Below are 17,837 nucleotides of genomic sequence, written 5' to 3'. Positions count from 1 at the left end.
TTAATGGGCTACAGTCCTTGGTTTGTGATGAAAAGTCGACTGGCTCTCCTTCTTAGTTCTCTTCTGCATGAAATTTGCTGACCTTGAAGGTATTATAGGAGGGAAACTAGCTTTAAAGGCTGGATTTACTTTTTCAGTTTCATTTATTTCTTAAGCTCTTATTTTCTTACATTGCTGAACTGTATTCCTTGCCTATATCAATTGACTGGGACAACAAAATATAGAATATGGCATAAATATTTATGCCTCTAGTAAAGGCTTAATGGAATCACATTTGGTGCATTTTGTAACTATGTTGTTTGGTTTCACTCAGCCAAATAGAAGTGTACCTTTGTTTTACCTAGACTTTATTAGTTCATTCTAAAAATGTCAGTCATATTTGTCTCCTTTCTCTCAGTACACTCAGTTGTCACTTCAGTCTGACCTCTTCCATCTATCCTCACTGCTGTGGTTGTAGTTTATGTTGTTACTTCCTGCCTGTACTGTTGGAATAGGCATTCACTGGTAACAAGCATGTAAACTGAGACTATAGTTTTTTCTCTAGATTAAAATAAAACTGACTATATGGGAAAGCATTTTTTGAACTTGAAAGCACTACACAAAATATAAGTTGTGATTTCTGTTATATTTGCCATCAAGTCACAGTTCACTTAAAAATGATCAGTGGCTTCTTTTAGTCTCTTCTTTCTTGGTTCATTGTCATTCACTGACTGATAACCCCAAGCCATCTTTCCAGATTCACATCCTACTGCTCCTCCACCCATGCTTGCTAGTGCCCATCCTCCCTCTGGGTAGTACTGTTAGCTAGCAGAGGACAGTTCCTTGTTACGTGGGACTGGCCTCCCCACCCCTCCGCTGAAGGCCTGCAGCAGCAGCTGGAGGAGAGGTGAGCAGCGAGGAGCCCTGAGTAGCACTCTCAGTAGAGAGCCAGTCTGCTAGCCAGACTGCTCTTTGTGGGTCCCAGATGTCATCTTATTTCCTCTTTGGGTTTGTTCTTGTTTTCTCTTTTTCTAACCCCACTTATTAAAATCCAACTTCTCTTTCCTAATACCACGAAAAATGCAATTGCTTGCATGTAAAAGCCAGTCAGCCATAATTATTTATTAGGAATAGTACTGTATAATAATAATGTACATGTATTCTAACATATATAATAATAGTAATAATATATAGTAATGAATAAGACAAGCTTAGTCCTTGCCTTCATGAAATTTTATGTTTGCTGCTAAACTATAAGGGCCTTGAATCTTAAATATTTTAAAGTTCCCCTCCATTATTTTTTTATAATGTGTTGTATATTTTGTTCATTAAGTATTTGACAGCAGTATTTGACAGTGAAAAAATAGACTTTATACTTTAGGCTCTTGGGGGCCACTGAATAGTTTTAATTGGAGCAGGAGTAATAGTAGTAGATTTCTACTAACACTTAGAGTTAACTTTAGTACTATTAAGAGGTGAGGGGTTTTACTGTCACTTTCTGCATCTTAGTTTTCTAATCAGCCAAGTAATTTCGTGAAAAGTTTTTCTCTTCCAAACATTTATATTGGAAACCAGTTAGGTAAGTACTGTAGTAAACATATTTTTTGAGCGCTTACTATGTGCCAGACACTGTTCTAGGCACTCAGAAAAGAGCAACAATCAAAACAAAGCCTTTCATCTCATGATTGCATTATAGTGGAGGATTGGACAGTAAGAAAATAAATACATAATATGCACACTGTGATTAAGTGCTGTGAAGAAAAATATAACAAATAGAAAAGGGGAAGGCTATTTTAGATAGAGAAATATGTTTCTGAGGAGAAACATTTGTGCTGGAATGAACCAACAGTGGGTGTACTTGGGAGAAAGAGCTTTGCAGGTCAAGGAAACTGCAAGTAGAGGGAGGGTTTCAGTGAATAATTTATTAACATTTTCCCCCTTTATTGTCACTTTAGAATAATCTGTAGATCCCTCCATAATCTGACCCTCAATAATATTGTCAGTCTTTGCTCTTAATTACCTAGTCAAATGGTAATAATAATGCCTATTTTATAAACAAAGTGAAATATATAATTTATATATACATTTATGTAATGTTATAGACACTCTGTAATTGATAGTTATTGTCATCATTATTTTGTTAGTATAATAACTATTAGCAGCTTATGTTCTTGCCTATTCATGTCTTCCTAGAGAACACTTGCTCATCTTTCAAGAATCAATGTGTAAATATCACTTTCTCCTCAAATCTTCTTCTTGCTATACAGGACTACTCCCTTAGTTTTACTGCCATTATATACTTATTGCACGTCTGTCATTGTACTTGCCATATTTAAGTTTATTTGTTTTTACCCTTTGTATACCTGGCTTCTAACTTGAAGTCTGACATTTATGTATTTTGCTAGATAAGTAACAAATTCAGAAGTTTATTTAGTTGGCTTCTAATATTTATATATGTTTAAACTTTCGACATATGTCTGTTACTGTGGTAATATACTTATTGTAAAGGTTTGTTCAAGGGGAGTGTGAATTAAAGGTACGTTATTATCAAAAGGAGAAGTAATCTAAGTATAGGTCTGTATTTTAGATTATGTCTGTCATTTATGAGGTATCTAGTGATCCCCTTCCTTGGGACACATTTATTCTTCTTGGTTCTCTCTGCTTCTCAGCCAGGTTCTGGAAGTATCTATGATAGCAATCCTTTATTCTTCTCTGACACTGGTGACACTGATGCATTTATGTTCATTATACTGACACTCGAACATGAATTGGAGTCTTGAAGACTGTTGTGAATCCCAGGTCTGTCATTTCTAGGGGTGTGATCTTAAGAAAGTAACTCATTAGTCTCATTTCCTCATCTGAAAAATGGAGATAATATATTCCTCACACAGGATTGTAGGGATTACATTATGTACATAAAAGAGCATTGGCTTCTAGAATATAGCAGATGTTTCTTATTAGGTGAAATCATTTTAATTTGGTAACTCTGTTTCTGCAGAATCAGATTGAGCGTTTGTTTGGCTTTGGGTAGAGGAAAACAAGGTGGAATTTAACAACAGTGTTGATTACTGACTTTGGTCAAGTCTTACTCTGTTTCAGCTGATTCCTTTTTTTCTCAGTGGAATGTGCTGGTCTTGATCCAGAGAAAAGAAAGGAATGCTCAGCATAATAATGCTAGAAAGATACATCACACCATGTTCCATTTAACACAAGGTGAGGGCACCAAGGGGAGGAAATTTGTCTTAGTTGGGTGTCCAGCACCAAGTACAGGGCCTGGCACATGACAGGCACTCCATATCATGTTTAAATGAACAAGTGAATTCTGTTTAGATGAGAAACCTGTTCTGGCTGTGGAGTACATAGTGCATTTTGGGTAGCTAAGGTAGATGTCTTTAAGATGTCGGCAAAGGAGACTGATTTTGGTATTTTATCAGGTGTCTTTGAAACCATCATACCTGATTCATTATATGTACAGTTCTTTTATATCATTTTGTATATTTTAAAAGAAATTTAGGTCAGTTAAAAATGATGACTTGTGCTAAAGTAACCTAGAACGGAAACAACTGAGAAAAAGTGAAAAAGACCTTAGAACAGGTAATGGAGTTCAGAATTCACAACTATTCTAAGTTAGACTTCTAGGCCTTAAGTCACTGTACCAAAAGGAAATAAAATTTTATGTGGAGAAATGGATCACTCTTGCCGTATCCTCAACCCCTGTCTTTCCTTTCCTTCTGCTGTTCCAACTTGGCAAAACACCAAGCCTTAGAGCAGCCTTCATCATTTACCTCCTCCATTCCTTGGTGGCATGGACTGTTGAATGTGGCCAGGATTCCTGAGGCACTTCCCGACAGCTGTGGCTCCCAGTCTTGCTTCCATCTTGTCTATTTTCCACTGTCACCAGAATGGTCTTTGTATAATGAATCTGGTTGTGTTGGTTCTCTCCTTGAAATCCCTTATGGGCTTCTCAGTTTTCAGGATAAAAATCCAAATTCCTTAGTATGGAAAACCACTTTTAGAGATTTGACCCCTTCTTACCAATCTCCTCTTTTTTTTTTTTTCCACCCACATATTATCTGTACCAGACATATTAACCAGTTGCATTTCTCTGAGTGTTTCATGTTCTTTTCATGCCACTGAACGTATGATGTTTCTTTTTCCAGGCATGCTTTTCTCTCCTTCCCAAGGTCATCAACTACAGGTCCTTTAAAACTCCCCACGGTTACCTCTAGAAAACTTCTGACTTTTCCTTTCTCAATCTGGATTAGGTGCCCTTTCTTCATGCTCTCATAACGCCCTACAATTAAGGTTCTCAGTGGTACCTAACTCAATAACATGCCTTCTTCCTCCCTAGACTGTGAGCTTTTTCGAGTACAGGATACTCTTTTATCTCTTTAATTTCTAATGCCTGTCACTGGTTAGCACAGTATAGAAGCCTAGAGCTTTGTGATTTAGTTAATGTATGAAGTAACAAGAATTTATCAGAGGTCCAGATTGTGCCCAGCTAAGTCCTAGGTATTATGAGCATGTGAGAAATGGAATAACATGGTCCCTGCCCTTTTCATAAGCTTAGTTGTATGGACAAAATGACATTAAGCAATTAAAGGTTAATTAAAAGTACAACATTAAAAGATGATTTGAGAATAAAGATACAGTTGAAAAGTTCAAATCCCTTGGCACTTCATTGTCTGCCTTTTGCTCTGTTTTTCCTTAATATTTACCACTACTAATATGCTATGCCTTTTATTTATCTTATTATGCTCATCTCCTCCACTAGAATGTAAGTTTTATGAGGAATTCTTATCTCTTTTGTTTATTATGGTATTTATAATGCCTGACACATGGTAGGTGCTCAGTAGATATTTGTTGAATGGATGGAATGGTGTTCGGAGAAACATGTACTCACTAGGAGTTAGTATTTATGAAATACTTCATGGAGAAGTTACATCCAGAAGTAGACCCTAAAAGATAGTGTTTTATTAACTAAGTTAATTTAAGTAAAAAACTACCCATTTTGTTTATATATGAGTTTTTTCCAGATCATATGTTCCTCCTAATTTTCTCTTAAGCTTTTTAATGTTTCTGCTGTCCTCACTGTTGACTTTGCTTAGAGAAGTTGACAACAAAGCCTATTTAATCAGAGTAAGCCTTTCCTTATTGTACTAGTTGTAATAACTTTCACTTCATATGTTTGTTAGCAAAATAAATATGTGTTAAAAATATGTCTGCTGGAGGCAGTAACATGTTGTATACACATCTTCTTCATACCATGTGTTGTTGTGATACCTGAGAGCTTATATTTTATTTTGCATCCATTCAGAATAACTTGTGGGCATATCAAGGTTCTAGATGTCTTGTGAATTAGGGACCATAATTGACCATTATGCCTGTAAGTTCTTAGATTTTAGCAAATCTTAATCAGAGTTTTGAATATTTATACACATATTTATGCCACATAGCTTATATTTCATTTTTAGAGTTTCCTTTTCTGTTTCCTTCCCTTCTAAGATTAAAGGAATCAAAATTAAGTTTCAGATTAAAAATTTAAAACTATTAGAAATGTTAAATTGCCAAAATGGTCTATAAGTAGAACATGCAGGTAATATAGGCTTAAATTTTTTTTTTTTTAGAAAATTATTAGTTGGTCTCCAGGACTGGCTTCTTTTCTTGTAATTTTTTTTCCTAAGTGCAGAATTAGATATTCTTAGGCCATTATGGCTGCAATAGAGCTTAGTAAACATCTAGTCTACTTGCTTTACTTTAGAGAGGTAACTAAGATACAAGGACAAGTGATTTGTCCACAGTCAGTTAATTCATAACAGGACCAGATGATAAACTAGATTTTTAACTATTGTTGAGGAGGTAGCCAAACTGTGGCTAACCCTTCTGTTATGCTAATAACCACTTTAAACTTTAAGACCATACTGTTCCTAGAAATACATGTGGATCTGATGGTGTTTTAAAAGGCTATTATTTTAGTGACCTGGTAGAAGTCAGTTCCTGGAATTTGTCAGTCCAGCAGTCAGCCAGATTGGGTGTGAGTGAAGTTTTGGCAGTACTTTTCCATTTTGGTATGTAGACTGTTTACTAATTGAGTCAACAGGAGGTAATTTTTATTAATCTCATTTTAAGCCATGAAAAACCCCACATTCTCTTTGAATTGTTAGTTTTTGACAACCTAAATGTGAGGATTCACTCATTTTCCATAGGAAAAGGTTTAGCCAATAAATGTATATTAAGAAAAACATGAAGAACAAGATTTTTAACAATTCAGTTTTTCCTTGTTGAATCTAAGAAGTTATACATTTTATTTTAAAAAGTCATATGATGGACTCTTAGATTCTGTTAGATAGAAAAATGATTAAAAAATGTCGAAGGATCATGTGAATACTCTGCATTTCTTTTTCTTGTATTCTTTGTGATGTTTCCCTAGAACTTACATTTTAAACTGGACTATACAAAAATAGCACCTTGTGCTCTGTGATTTTTAGTTTTTTTTTTTTTTTTTAAGGAGGGAGTTTATCTGTTTTGGGGGAGGAATAATTTATAAATATAATGAGCTGGATAAGAAGAAAATGGTTAAAGATGTGGAAGAATGTAGACAACCTGAACTTAGTACTGGTTTTAGTTGACTAATATCAATTAAATTGAATTATTTATTTTTAGTCAGTGTGTTCATATATTATACTTTTGATGTGAAGAATACCCTGCTAGACTTCTTAAAGCCTCTTAGTTTGACTTAGTCTGAAATTTAATTTGTTGGTTTTGTTTTAAATTACATTCTCTTGACTATAGCTTGTGTTTGGGGATTGCAAGTTAGTAATTGCCCTTTGTTCTATTTCAGATCCCTGCATGTCATTGAGTCCACCGTGCTTCACAGAAGAAGATAGATTTAGTCTGGAAGCTCTTCAAACAATACATAAACAAATGGATGATGACAAAGATGGTGGAATTGAAGTAGATGAAAGTGATGAAGTAGGTGGAAACCCTTTTTCCCTGGTATTCTCTTAAAACAGAATGACCAAGTTTTTAGTCTTAAATTTTCCCATTATTCCTTGTATGACTCAACTCCTTCATCTTCATCATCTTTAGTTTTTCTCTTTACATTTTAACTTTACCCTTTGTATTTACATGGTTTTTCTTTTTTCTTTTTTTTCACATCTATACACGTCTTCTCAGTTTTATAAGAATTCCCAGTCTTGTGTACTTGGGTTTCTCAAACATATATCCTATTCTGACTATGTCAGTTATCTATTGCTGCTTTACAAACCACCACAAAATTTAGTGGCCTAAAACAACAACATTTTGTTATTTCTCCTGATCCTCTGGGTTGACTGGGCTTTGCTGAGCACTTTTTCTGTTCCTGTAGTTATGGCCCGAGGTCACTGTGGCAGTTGCATTCAGTTGCCAGCTCTGCTGGGCTGGAATATCTCAGATGACCTCTTTTCCATCAGAGTCTCTCTCCATCCAGTCTCTCATCATTCAGGAGTCTAGCTCAAGCTTCCTTACAGCATGGCAGCCAGCTTCCAGGTAGCAGTGTTCTAAGAAAACAAGTTCCCATGTGAAAGTGCTTATCATGCCCCTGCTTGCCAATGCCTGTTAATATCAAATTGGCTTAAAGCAAGTTATTTGGCTGAGCTCAGAGTCTGTGTGGGAAGGGATTATACAAAGATATGAATACCTGGAGATGTGGTTTACTGGGGGTCACCAATGTCCTAATCTACTGTACTCACCGTACAAATAAATAGTACTTTATTTCTTAAGCATTCTCATCTTACCCCTGTCTCTAGTGTCCCTTTTAGTTTTCTTCTTAGAGGTTGTTTTCTTTATTTGACTATGGTCTCATTCTAACCAAATTCCCCAGTCATTTTTTAGTTCTTTTCACCCTTTTTGTTGTATTTGTCACTGTTGAGATGCTTCTCTTTTAGTTTACATAATACTAAATTACACTATTTTCTACATTATTATCTAATGTTGTATAACAGTGACATCCTCTTATCCCATTTTTATCTAATCACATTGTTATGTAATAAAAACATTCTCTAAAGATCGATTTTTGACCTGCTGTATAAAACATTTACCTTGAGAATGCTCATCCATTTTTAGGTTACTCCTGATTCCTCCATCTCTAAGCCAGTCCAGATTCTGACCTACATATATTGCTTTCTGCCTGACATCTTTTTTTTTTTTTTTTTTTTTTCCCGTATGCGGGCCTCTCACTGTTGTGGCCTCTTCCATTGCGGAGCACAGGTTCCGGACGCGCAGGCTCAGCGGCCATGGCTCACGGGCCCAGCCGCTCCGTGGCATGTGGGATCCTCCCGGACCGGGGCATGAACCCGTGTCCCCTGCATCGGCAGGTGGACTCTCAACCACTGCGCCACCAGGGAAGCCCTCTGCCTGACATCTTCTGAGGGCTCTTTTGTTTTCAGCTTAGTTTATCTAGAGCAAAATCCCAGATCTTCTCTTTGAAATCCCTCACTGTTCAATGGCAATTTTGGACCTACTTCTCCTCAGTTTTTACTCTTTTATCTAATTTTTTTAAAGTTTATTTATTTATTTTTAATTTTTGGCTGCGTTGGGTCTTTGTTGCTATGTGCAGGCTTTCTCTAGTTGTGGCGAGCGGGGCTACTCTTCATTGCAGTGCGCGGGCTTCTCATTGCAGTGGCTTCTGTTGTTGCGGAGCACGGACTCTAGGTGCACGGGCTTCAGTAGTTGTGGCACATGGGCTCAGTAATTGTGGCTCGTGGCTCACGGGCTCTAGAGCGCAGGCTTAGTAGTTGTGGTGCATGGACTTCGTTGCTGTGTGGCATGTGGTATCTTCCTGGACCAGGGCTTGAACTGTGTCCCCTGCGTTGGCAGGTGGATTCTTAACTGCTGTGCCACTAAGGATGTACCAGTTCTTACTCTTTTAAATTAGGAGTTGGCAGACTTTTTCTCTAAGGGGCCAAATTATGGGTTGAAATATGTTCCCCCCCAAAAAAAATACTTTGAAGTCCTAACCCCCAGTACCTCGTAATGTGACCTTATTTGGAAATAGGTTCATTTCAGATGTAGTTATTTAAGAGGAGTGTATATTGGAGTAACATGGGCTCTTAATCCAATATGACTGGTGTCCTTGTAAGAGAGGAGAACACCATGTGGACAGACAGACACAGGGGAGAAGATGATCATGTGACAGTGGATGCAGAGATTGGAGTTATGCAGCTACAAGTCAAGGAATGACAAGGATTGCTGGTGACACCAAAAGCCAAGAGAAAGGCATGAAATAGATTCTCCCTTAGAGCCTTTCAGAGAGCATGGCCCTGCTGACACTTTATTTAGATTTATAGCCTCCAGACCTGTGAAAGAATAAATTTCTGTTATTTTAAGCCACTCAGTTTATGGTACTTTGTTACAGCAGCCATAGGAAATGAATATAGGCCAGCTAGTAAATAGTTTAGATTTGTGTGAGCTGCATGATCTCTGTTGGATCTACTTAACTCTCCCATTGTAGTGCCAAGCAGCCATAGACAGTATATGAACTAATGGTCATGGCTGTGTTCCAATAAAACTTTGTTTGCAAAGACAGGCATCAGACTGTAGTGTGCCAAGCCCTGCTATAAATAAAATTTTGTGTTCTTAGAATTTATTCCTTTTTTTTCCTTTTTCATTTACCTGTTTTAGTTATTTACTTATTCCATTTTAATCTAGGTATTTATTATCTTATGCCTAGATTATTCTAAATTTTTCCTCTCTAATCATCATGCATATCACTTTGAGAGTGTCTTTCTCTAGCTAAGAATTTTTTTTTTTTTTAAAGAAGATGTTGGGGGTAGGAGTTTATTAATTTATTTTTGCTGTGTTGGGTCTTTGTTTCTGTGTGAGGGCTTTCTCTAGTTGTGGCAAGTGGGGGCCACTCTTCATCACGGTGCGCGGGCCTCTCACTATCGCGGCCTCTCTTGTTGCGGAGCACAGGCTCCAGACGCGCAGGCTCAGTAGTTGTGGCTCACGGGCCTAGTTGCTCCGCGCCATGTGGGATCCTCCCAGACCAGGGCTCGAACCCGTGTTCCCTGCATTAGCAGGCAGATTCTCAACCACTGTGCCACCAGGGAAGCCCTAGATAAGAAATTTAACAGTGATTTCTTAGTACTTATTAGATCAGATATTAACTCTTTAGTCTTTTTTTTTTTTTTACTATCTCTGCATCAGCTGATTCATGCTTACTGAGATAATCTCTTCTCATTGTGGTTAAATCATTTTAATTAGAGTTCAGTTCTATTAATACCAAAATCATGGCTTTCAGTTCAAAGTAGTCAAATTTATTTCTTGCATTTTTGGAGCTGCAGATGACAGGATAGTCCTATTTTATATTGTTTCCAACTTAAAAAGTATTTGAAGTATGTAAATGTATTCTGTTGGTCGTAAAGTAGAGTAAATGAAATGAAGTTGATGATTATTAGGAGTTTTACTTACTGGAATATAACAAAGTAGTTGTCATTTATTGAGGGTCAGTTTATTATACTGAGTAATTCATTCTCTCAACATCATCACCCATTCCTTCTCTTTCTTCCAGTACAGACACACACATACACACAACAAAATAAAGCTCTAAAACTACTTTTTAGAAGTAATACTCTGAATTATTAGTGATGAATTGTTCTTTCTAATCCTTCCAAGATTGTCTAAATTGTTTACTTAGTTGCTAATATAGTTGCTTAAGATTTTGATTATCAAATATTCTAACATAAATTCCATTTACTCCATAAATTATTACTATCCATATGAATTATGGAGTCAGTAGAATTTTATGTTCATATATTTGATACTCTTTGTAGAGGAAATTATTTTCTAGACTAAATAGATTTCCTGAAATTGCTGTACATTTTCTTAGTCATTTACAGTATTAGTTTGATCAAATTTCATTTCAACTCGGAGTGTAGTCTTTAGTAGATGAGTACTCTGTGCAGTTTCATAATTCTGTCCATCAATCCAATTGGAGATAATTTACAACACTAATTCTTGTACTGTGTTGAAAGGTTATAATTTTAAGTTATTACACTGATGGTGCTAAGTTTTCCTTTGATTTTGGATTTCTGAGGAACTAATCATTGCTTAGCATTGTTTTAGGTTAAGAAATAAATTAATTCAGAGGGATTATTTTTTTTATATAATTCAATTTATTTTTTTTGGCTGTGGTGGGTCTTTGTTGCTGAACGCAGGCTTTCTCTAGTTGTGGCGAGTGGGGACTACTCTTTGTTGCAGCGTGGGGGCTTCTCATTGCTGTGGCTTCTCTTGTTGTGGAGCACGGGCTCTAGGCACACAGGCTTCAGTAGTTGTGGCTTGTGGGCTCTAGAGCGCAGGCTCAGTAGTTGTGGTGCACGGGTTTAGTTGCTCCGCCACATGTGGGATCTTCCTGGACCAGGGCTCGAACCCGTGTCCCCTGCATTGGCAGGCGGATATTGTTAATTTGAAGAGTTTTAGTATTATAAAATGTTTGAAAAGATCGGTGTGCACTTTCACTTTTTAAAGCTGGAATAGTTTTACGTAGCCACATTTCAGAAGTTACAAATTAACTTATTAAGATTGGTTAATTCTGAGCCTAGAATAAGGCTAGATTCTGTATATTAAAAATCTACATAATAAAATTACTTTTGTTATTAATTGATATATCAAATTATAAATATTACTACTCTGGGGTGTTTTTTGACACCAACCAGTTCTTCAGTTTTCCAGCACCAACTGCACTTCCAACAATTCAATTCAATTCTGATGCTCTCTCCCTGATCCCACAAGTTAAAGGGCTCAGTCTCATAATACTGCCCTCACCTCAGATCCCAGTCACAAGTCTCTGGTTATGTTTTTGAATTTCTGACTGACTGGCGATAAATCTGGGCTTCCCATAGCTCCTTCCTCAGGTTTGAACATTTGCTGGGTGTGTATCTGAAAAAAACAAAAAAACACGAATTCAAAAAGGTACATGCACCCCAGTGTTCATAGCAGCATTGTTTACAATTGCCAAGATATGGAAGCAACCTAAGCATCCATCAGCAGATGAGTGGGTAAAGAAGATGTGGTACATAAATACAGTGGAATACTACTCAGCCATAAAAAGAATGAAATTTTGCAATTTGCAGCAACATGGATAGACTTGGAGGGGTCTTAGGCTAAGTGAAATAAGCCAGACAGAGAAAGAAAAATACTGTTTGGTAGCACTTATATGTGGAATCTAAAAAATAAACTAGTGAATGATACAAAAAAGAAGCAGACTCACAGATATAGAGAAAACACTAGTGGTTACCAGTGGGGAGAGGGAAGAGGGGAGGGGCAATATAGGGGTAGGAGATTAAGAGGTACAAGCTATTATATATAAAATAAATAAGCTACTGTACAACACAGGGAATATAGCCAATATTTCATACTAACTATAAATAGAGTATAACCTTTACAAATTGCAAATCACCATATTGTACACCTGTAACTTATATAATATTGTACATCAACTGTACTTCAGTAAAAAAAAAAGAAAATTTGCTGGAATGGCTCACAGAACTCAGGAGAACACTTTACTTATGTTTACTGGTTTATTAAAAAGGATATAACTCTGGAACAGCCAAGTGCTGTATATGTATAGGACAAGGTATGGTAGAAGGTGCATGGAGCTTCCATGCCCTCTCTGGGCATGCTGCCCTCCCAGCACCTCCCACACCTTGATATATTCACCAACCTAGAAGCTCTCTGAATCTCTAAGTTCAAGAGTTTTTACAGAACTCAGTTTTCCCAGAGGTCAGGTAGCTGGGACTGAAATTTCCAATTCTCTGATCACTTGGTCTTTCTGGTGATCAGCCCCATCCTGAGGCTATCTAGGCGCCCCACCCTTAGTCATCTCATTAGCATGAACTCAGGGGTGATTAAAGGAGGAAAGGACACTCTATCACTGAGGAAATTCCAAGACTTTTAAGAGCTCTGTGCTAGGAACCAGGGATAAAGACCAAATATATTTCTTATTATATCACAATTTAAAAAAATATTTAAATATGGAAAAAATAGCAAAAATTCATTTTTTTTTTTTTTTTCTTTTTGCGGTATGCGGGCCTCTCACTGTTGTGGCCTCTCCCGTTGCGGAGCACAGGCTCCGGACGCGCAGGCCCAGCGGCCATGGCTCACGGGCCCAGCCGCTCCGCGGCATATGGGATCCTCCCAGACCGGGGCACGAACCCGTATCCCCTGCATCGGCAGGCGGACTCTCAACCACTGCGCCACCAGGGAGGCCCTATATTTTTTAATTATTAAAAATACCTTCAAGAGAAGGATCTGTTGCAATTGTGTATAATATATAGACAGAGAGGTATAAGTAAGCTTATGCAGATATTTGACAGCCTATTTGGATGTATTTGATTGCATAATAATTCCTAGAATTACAAGTTATTTTAATCTTTTTACCTCATCATCAGATAGTAAATGTTCAAATGTGTGAAATATTATCATTATCACTGTGCCAAACAAAGTAAGCACGCATGGCTGTATAATTTATACTTCAATGGAATTCTTATTGAGTCTTTTAAATTTTAGTGGAATTCCAAATATTTTGTAATAAAAAAATAATAACTTTATGTTAAAAAGTAAAACTTATGTTAAAAGAACTTAGAATTCTATCAGTATAATAGGTGAACTTTAATGTTTAAAAACAGAAGATATCTTTCTCTCTGTATTTCTTTTTATATGAATATTTACAAGCAAATATAGTATGCTTCTATATTTTATTAGTACCCCCCAAAATCTAGAAATCCATTGTACAGTATGGTAGCTACTAGCTATATTTGTCTGTTGAGCACTTAAAATTGAGGTGTGTTATATGTGTAAAATGCACTTCAAATTTTGAAGATATACATAAATATTGAAATATTGATTACATGTTGGAAATGATTATATTATGGGCATACTGGGTTACATGAAATATAATATAAAATTAATTTCACTTGTTTCTTTTTACTTTTTAATGTGACTCCTAGGAAATTTTTAATCACATATGTAGATCACTATTTATATTGGACAGGACTGATCTTAGAGACTATAGTGTGTTGCAGGCTTTAAGAGAGTGGGTTTTTAATTCTGTAGTTCTTGGACCAGTTTGGTGCCTTCAGTTCATTATTGCTACATCTTGATTTGTATTTCTTGTTAAAGTGTCTCTTTTTTAAAGAAGTGAATATTAATACTGTTATAGGTCTCTAGTAGCCATCATTAGGAAACTTCATGAATTTAATAGGAAACCTTAGAAATTTAAAAATACTTAATTTCTTGTGATTTTTGAATGGAAATATTGCTTTTTAAAAAATTTAGCAAAATATTTAGCATTTGAAAATGCTGGTTGGAAGCTTAAGTTTTTTCTCTTTAGTACCTATTGTTTTTGGTCATATGAGAAAACATTTACTTTTCTAGTTTATTCATTCATTTGATATTGAGCTAATATTTGAGGATCTATTCCATGCCAGATACTCAAATAGATCTTGAAACATATCAGGAAAAAAACAGACAAAATCTCATATAAATCTTCAAGCCCTTAGGCTGACATTCCCATGGGGCTTGTGACTAAACAAAACAAAACTAAACAAGACTAAACAAAACAAGACTAAACAAAACAAGACTAGACAAAAAACTAAATAAGCAGGGGATCAGGACAGGTAGATAATGGATGGCTGTAATTTTAAATAGGATGGTCATGGTAGGCCTCATTAAGAAGGTAGCAAAGTGTGTACTGTTTGCAGTGCTTGGACAAGTAAGAGAATAAATATCTGGCAATTTTCCAGAGCTATTCTACAATTGAAATTGGAGGACTAGGGGTGTTTCAGATTAGGAACAGGATATGCAGCTTTTGCTCTCTAGGTCATTGTCTTCTGACGCAAGATCTATAAGATTAGATGTCAATGTATGCTGAATTTGTGACCTGCTTAGATTGAGTTGTGGATTACAGTTAAGTTTGCCTGTTCTGTCAATATTGAAGATATTTTGGACAGTGTAGGTACTTGATTAGCAAATAATTTAAATGAGAGTATTGAATGGTTTTGTGGCCCTGAGCACAGCAGTAGGAGGCAGTGAGAATTGACATTGTTATTGCCTACTTCGTGACTGGAAGTTTTATTATAGTTCCTAGTGTGTATGAACTTTGTTTTCTGTTTTTATTTTTCCCCCTTTTTCTTTTATATTTTAAAAGGTTTCTTCTCCTTTTTCTCCTTTTTCTTCCTTTTTATCCATTCTTCCTGTTCATTTATGTGATTCCAAATAGTTTTAGAGCTTTTGTTATCAGTTGGTTTTGTATACATATGTATATAAAACCAACTTTAAGGCCAACTTATGTGAAAAATCTGGTTGTACCTGGTATTTATTTTTCTTATATTAGCTATTCTGCCTGAAAAACACCTTTGTCATCATTTCTCTGTACACTTCTCAGAAAACTTAGTTTTAACCACACAGATAAATCTGTCTGAAACAAGGAGAGTCACTTAAGAAAATAGACAAAAGTAGGGTTAGAAAAAAATAGTAGAAAATACTTTTTTTTTTTTTTTTTTTGGTGGTACGCGGGCCTCTCACTGTTGTGGCCTCTCCTGTTGCGGAGCACAGGCTCCGGATGCGCAGGCTCAGCGGCCATGGCTCACGGGCCCAGCCGCTCCGCGGCATGTGGGATCTTCCCGGACCTGGGCAAGAACCCGTGTCCCCTGCATCGGCAGGCAGACTCTCAACCACTGCGCCACCAGGGAAGCCCCCAGAAAATACATTTTAAAAAAGGATCACTGAGTTTTGAATTACATGGAGTATTGTTTCTAAAGGAATAACTGCATCTGTTCTTTACTGAAGTTTTCTAAGTTAAAATTTCAACTTAGGTATTAGTTATCTATTATTGTGTAACAAATTCTTCCCAACTTAGTGTTTTACTAAGCCACTCACGGTTTTATCATCTCATGGTTTCCGTGGGTTCGAAATCCAGGAGCAGCTTAGTGGGTTCTTCTGGTTCTGGGCCTCTCAGTAGCTGCGGTTAAGATGTCAGCTGGTATTGCAGTCATCTCAAGGCCTGATTTGGGGAGGATCCACTTGAAGGCCTACTCATGTGGTTGTTGGCTTCACAGGTCCTCACTGGTTGCTGCTTGCAGATGTCGGTCCCCTGCCATATGCCCCTGTCCATAGGGCAGTGTTCTTCCCTGAGTGAGAGGGGCTGAAGGGGGTGGGGGGAGCATGGGGGGAGGGGGAGAGAGAGAGAGAGGGAAAGGACAACATGGAAGTCAAAGTCTTTTTGTAACCTCATCTTGGCAGTGATGTTTCATCACTTTTTGCCATATTCTGTTTGTTGGAAGTGAGTTGCTAGGTCCAGCTGATACTCAAGGGGAGGCAGTTACACAGGAGCACAAATAAGAGGATGTGGGGATCATTATGAGCCATTTCATTTTATTTTATTTATTTATTTATTTCTGTCTTGTTATCTCATTTTATTTACCTTTTAGAACTCTTCCAATGAGCCATTTTAAAGGCTGCTTACCATGGTTTGTTTTTGTACTCTGCTAGAGAGATTTGATGGGAACTTTTCAAGCCATGGAATTATAAAGTATAAAAGCAGTAAAGTTATATAACTTCCTTCAAAAGGCTTTGCTTTGGAAGTGACCCACAATAAGACTTTTCATGTTTATCTTTGTATTAGGATATGTCTAACATTTTAAAGCAAGTTAAATTTGATTAAAATTATCTACTGAGTAGTACTTTACATGCACAAATGTACCAGTACAACTTATTTGACTGAAGGATCACTTGGCATTCACCTGAAAGGACAGGCAGGGCAAAGGTAAGGTGAAGAGAGTAGGTGCTAAAGAATTCTTGCTGTTAAATTATAATTATTGAGGTATTTTCCTGTATACTGAAATTTTCATAGTTTCATAGTTCAATTAGTTAAAAACTTGATGCCATAAAAACAGGCTTTAATTCTTTCTGGAAAATAATACCAATAAGCATACAACTAGAATAGCAGAGAATGTTAATAGTTATTCCATAGAAAAAAGGGTTAGATGGCCAAAACTGGGAAATGCTGAATTAATTTAGTTTTGTTACTGGAGGACTTCTCAAACTTGTATTTATGGATTTATATACTAAAATAACAGAAAATATTTATTTAGCATTTACCGTTTGTTCCACACTGTAAGCACTTTGCATACACTGTGGAATGGACTCCTCATAGCAACCCTGTGAACTAAGAATATACCATAATTATCTATTTGCTGATAAGGAATAGGCTTAGAGAGATGAGGCAAATGCCCAGGGTCACCAGCTTATAAATGATAGAACAGACTGAACCCATGTTCTTGATTTCTAGTCTGTGTTGCTTTTCTATGTTAATATATATCATTAGGCCAGTACATTTATAAAAGTATGACCTAACACAATTATTCAGGGAAGTTTAAATAAAGCAACACTGAAATGCTGATTTTAATCACTTGGATATTAAAATATTAATTACAGAAAATAAATGTTACTGTATTATTAATAATATAATAAAGTGGAACAGCCCATTTAGTGAACAATTTAGCAGTATTTAGCAAATTTAATATGTTGAAATACATTGACCTAGAAATTCTATTTCTAGGTATCCTATAAAATTTCTGTTCTCTATGTAAAACTACATAGAGCAAAATTTTAAGTCTTGAGACATGTGAAAATAACTGTAAAGGAGCTATATTTCCATCATCAGTATGTGGTTAAATAAATTATAGTGCACCTATACAATAGCAGAACAAGATTGACCTCTATGTACTGACCTGGAATGAAGTCCAAGGTATATTGATGAGAAAGACAGCAAATAAAAGAACAATATGTAAGACATATATTCATTTATGTTAAATAAAACA

General features: G+C 36.4%; 1 protein-coding gene across 2 annotated transcripts in view; it reads left to right on the top strand.

Annotated features, from left to right (window-relative positions):
* STIM2 (stromal interaction molecule 2) overlaps window positions 1–17,837 on the top strand; it is a 177,950-nt gene that overhangs the window by 57,430 nt on the left and 102,683 nt on the right. For both annotated transcript variants that reach the window (XM_081244656.1, XM_081244657.1), the window contains exon 2: window positions 6,821–6,951. In XM_081244656.1, the coding sequence (XP_081100782.1) occupies window positions 6,821–6,951 (131 nt within the window). The remainder of the gene's footprint in view (window positions 1–6,820; window positions 6,952–17,837) is intronic.

Source organism: Mesoplodon bidens, assembly GCF_964165515.1.
Source record: "Mesoplodon bidens genome assembly, chromosome: 1".
Taxonomy (NCBI): domain Eukaryota; kingdom Metazoa; phylum Chordata; class Mammalia; order Artiodactyla; family Ziphiidae; genus Mesoplodon; species Mesoplodon bidens.
This window is presented reverse-complemented; position numbering and strand designations above follow the sequence as displayed.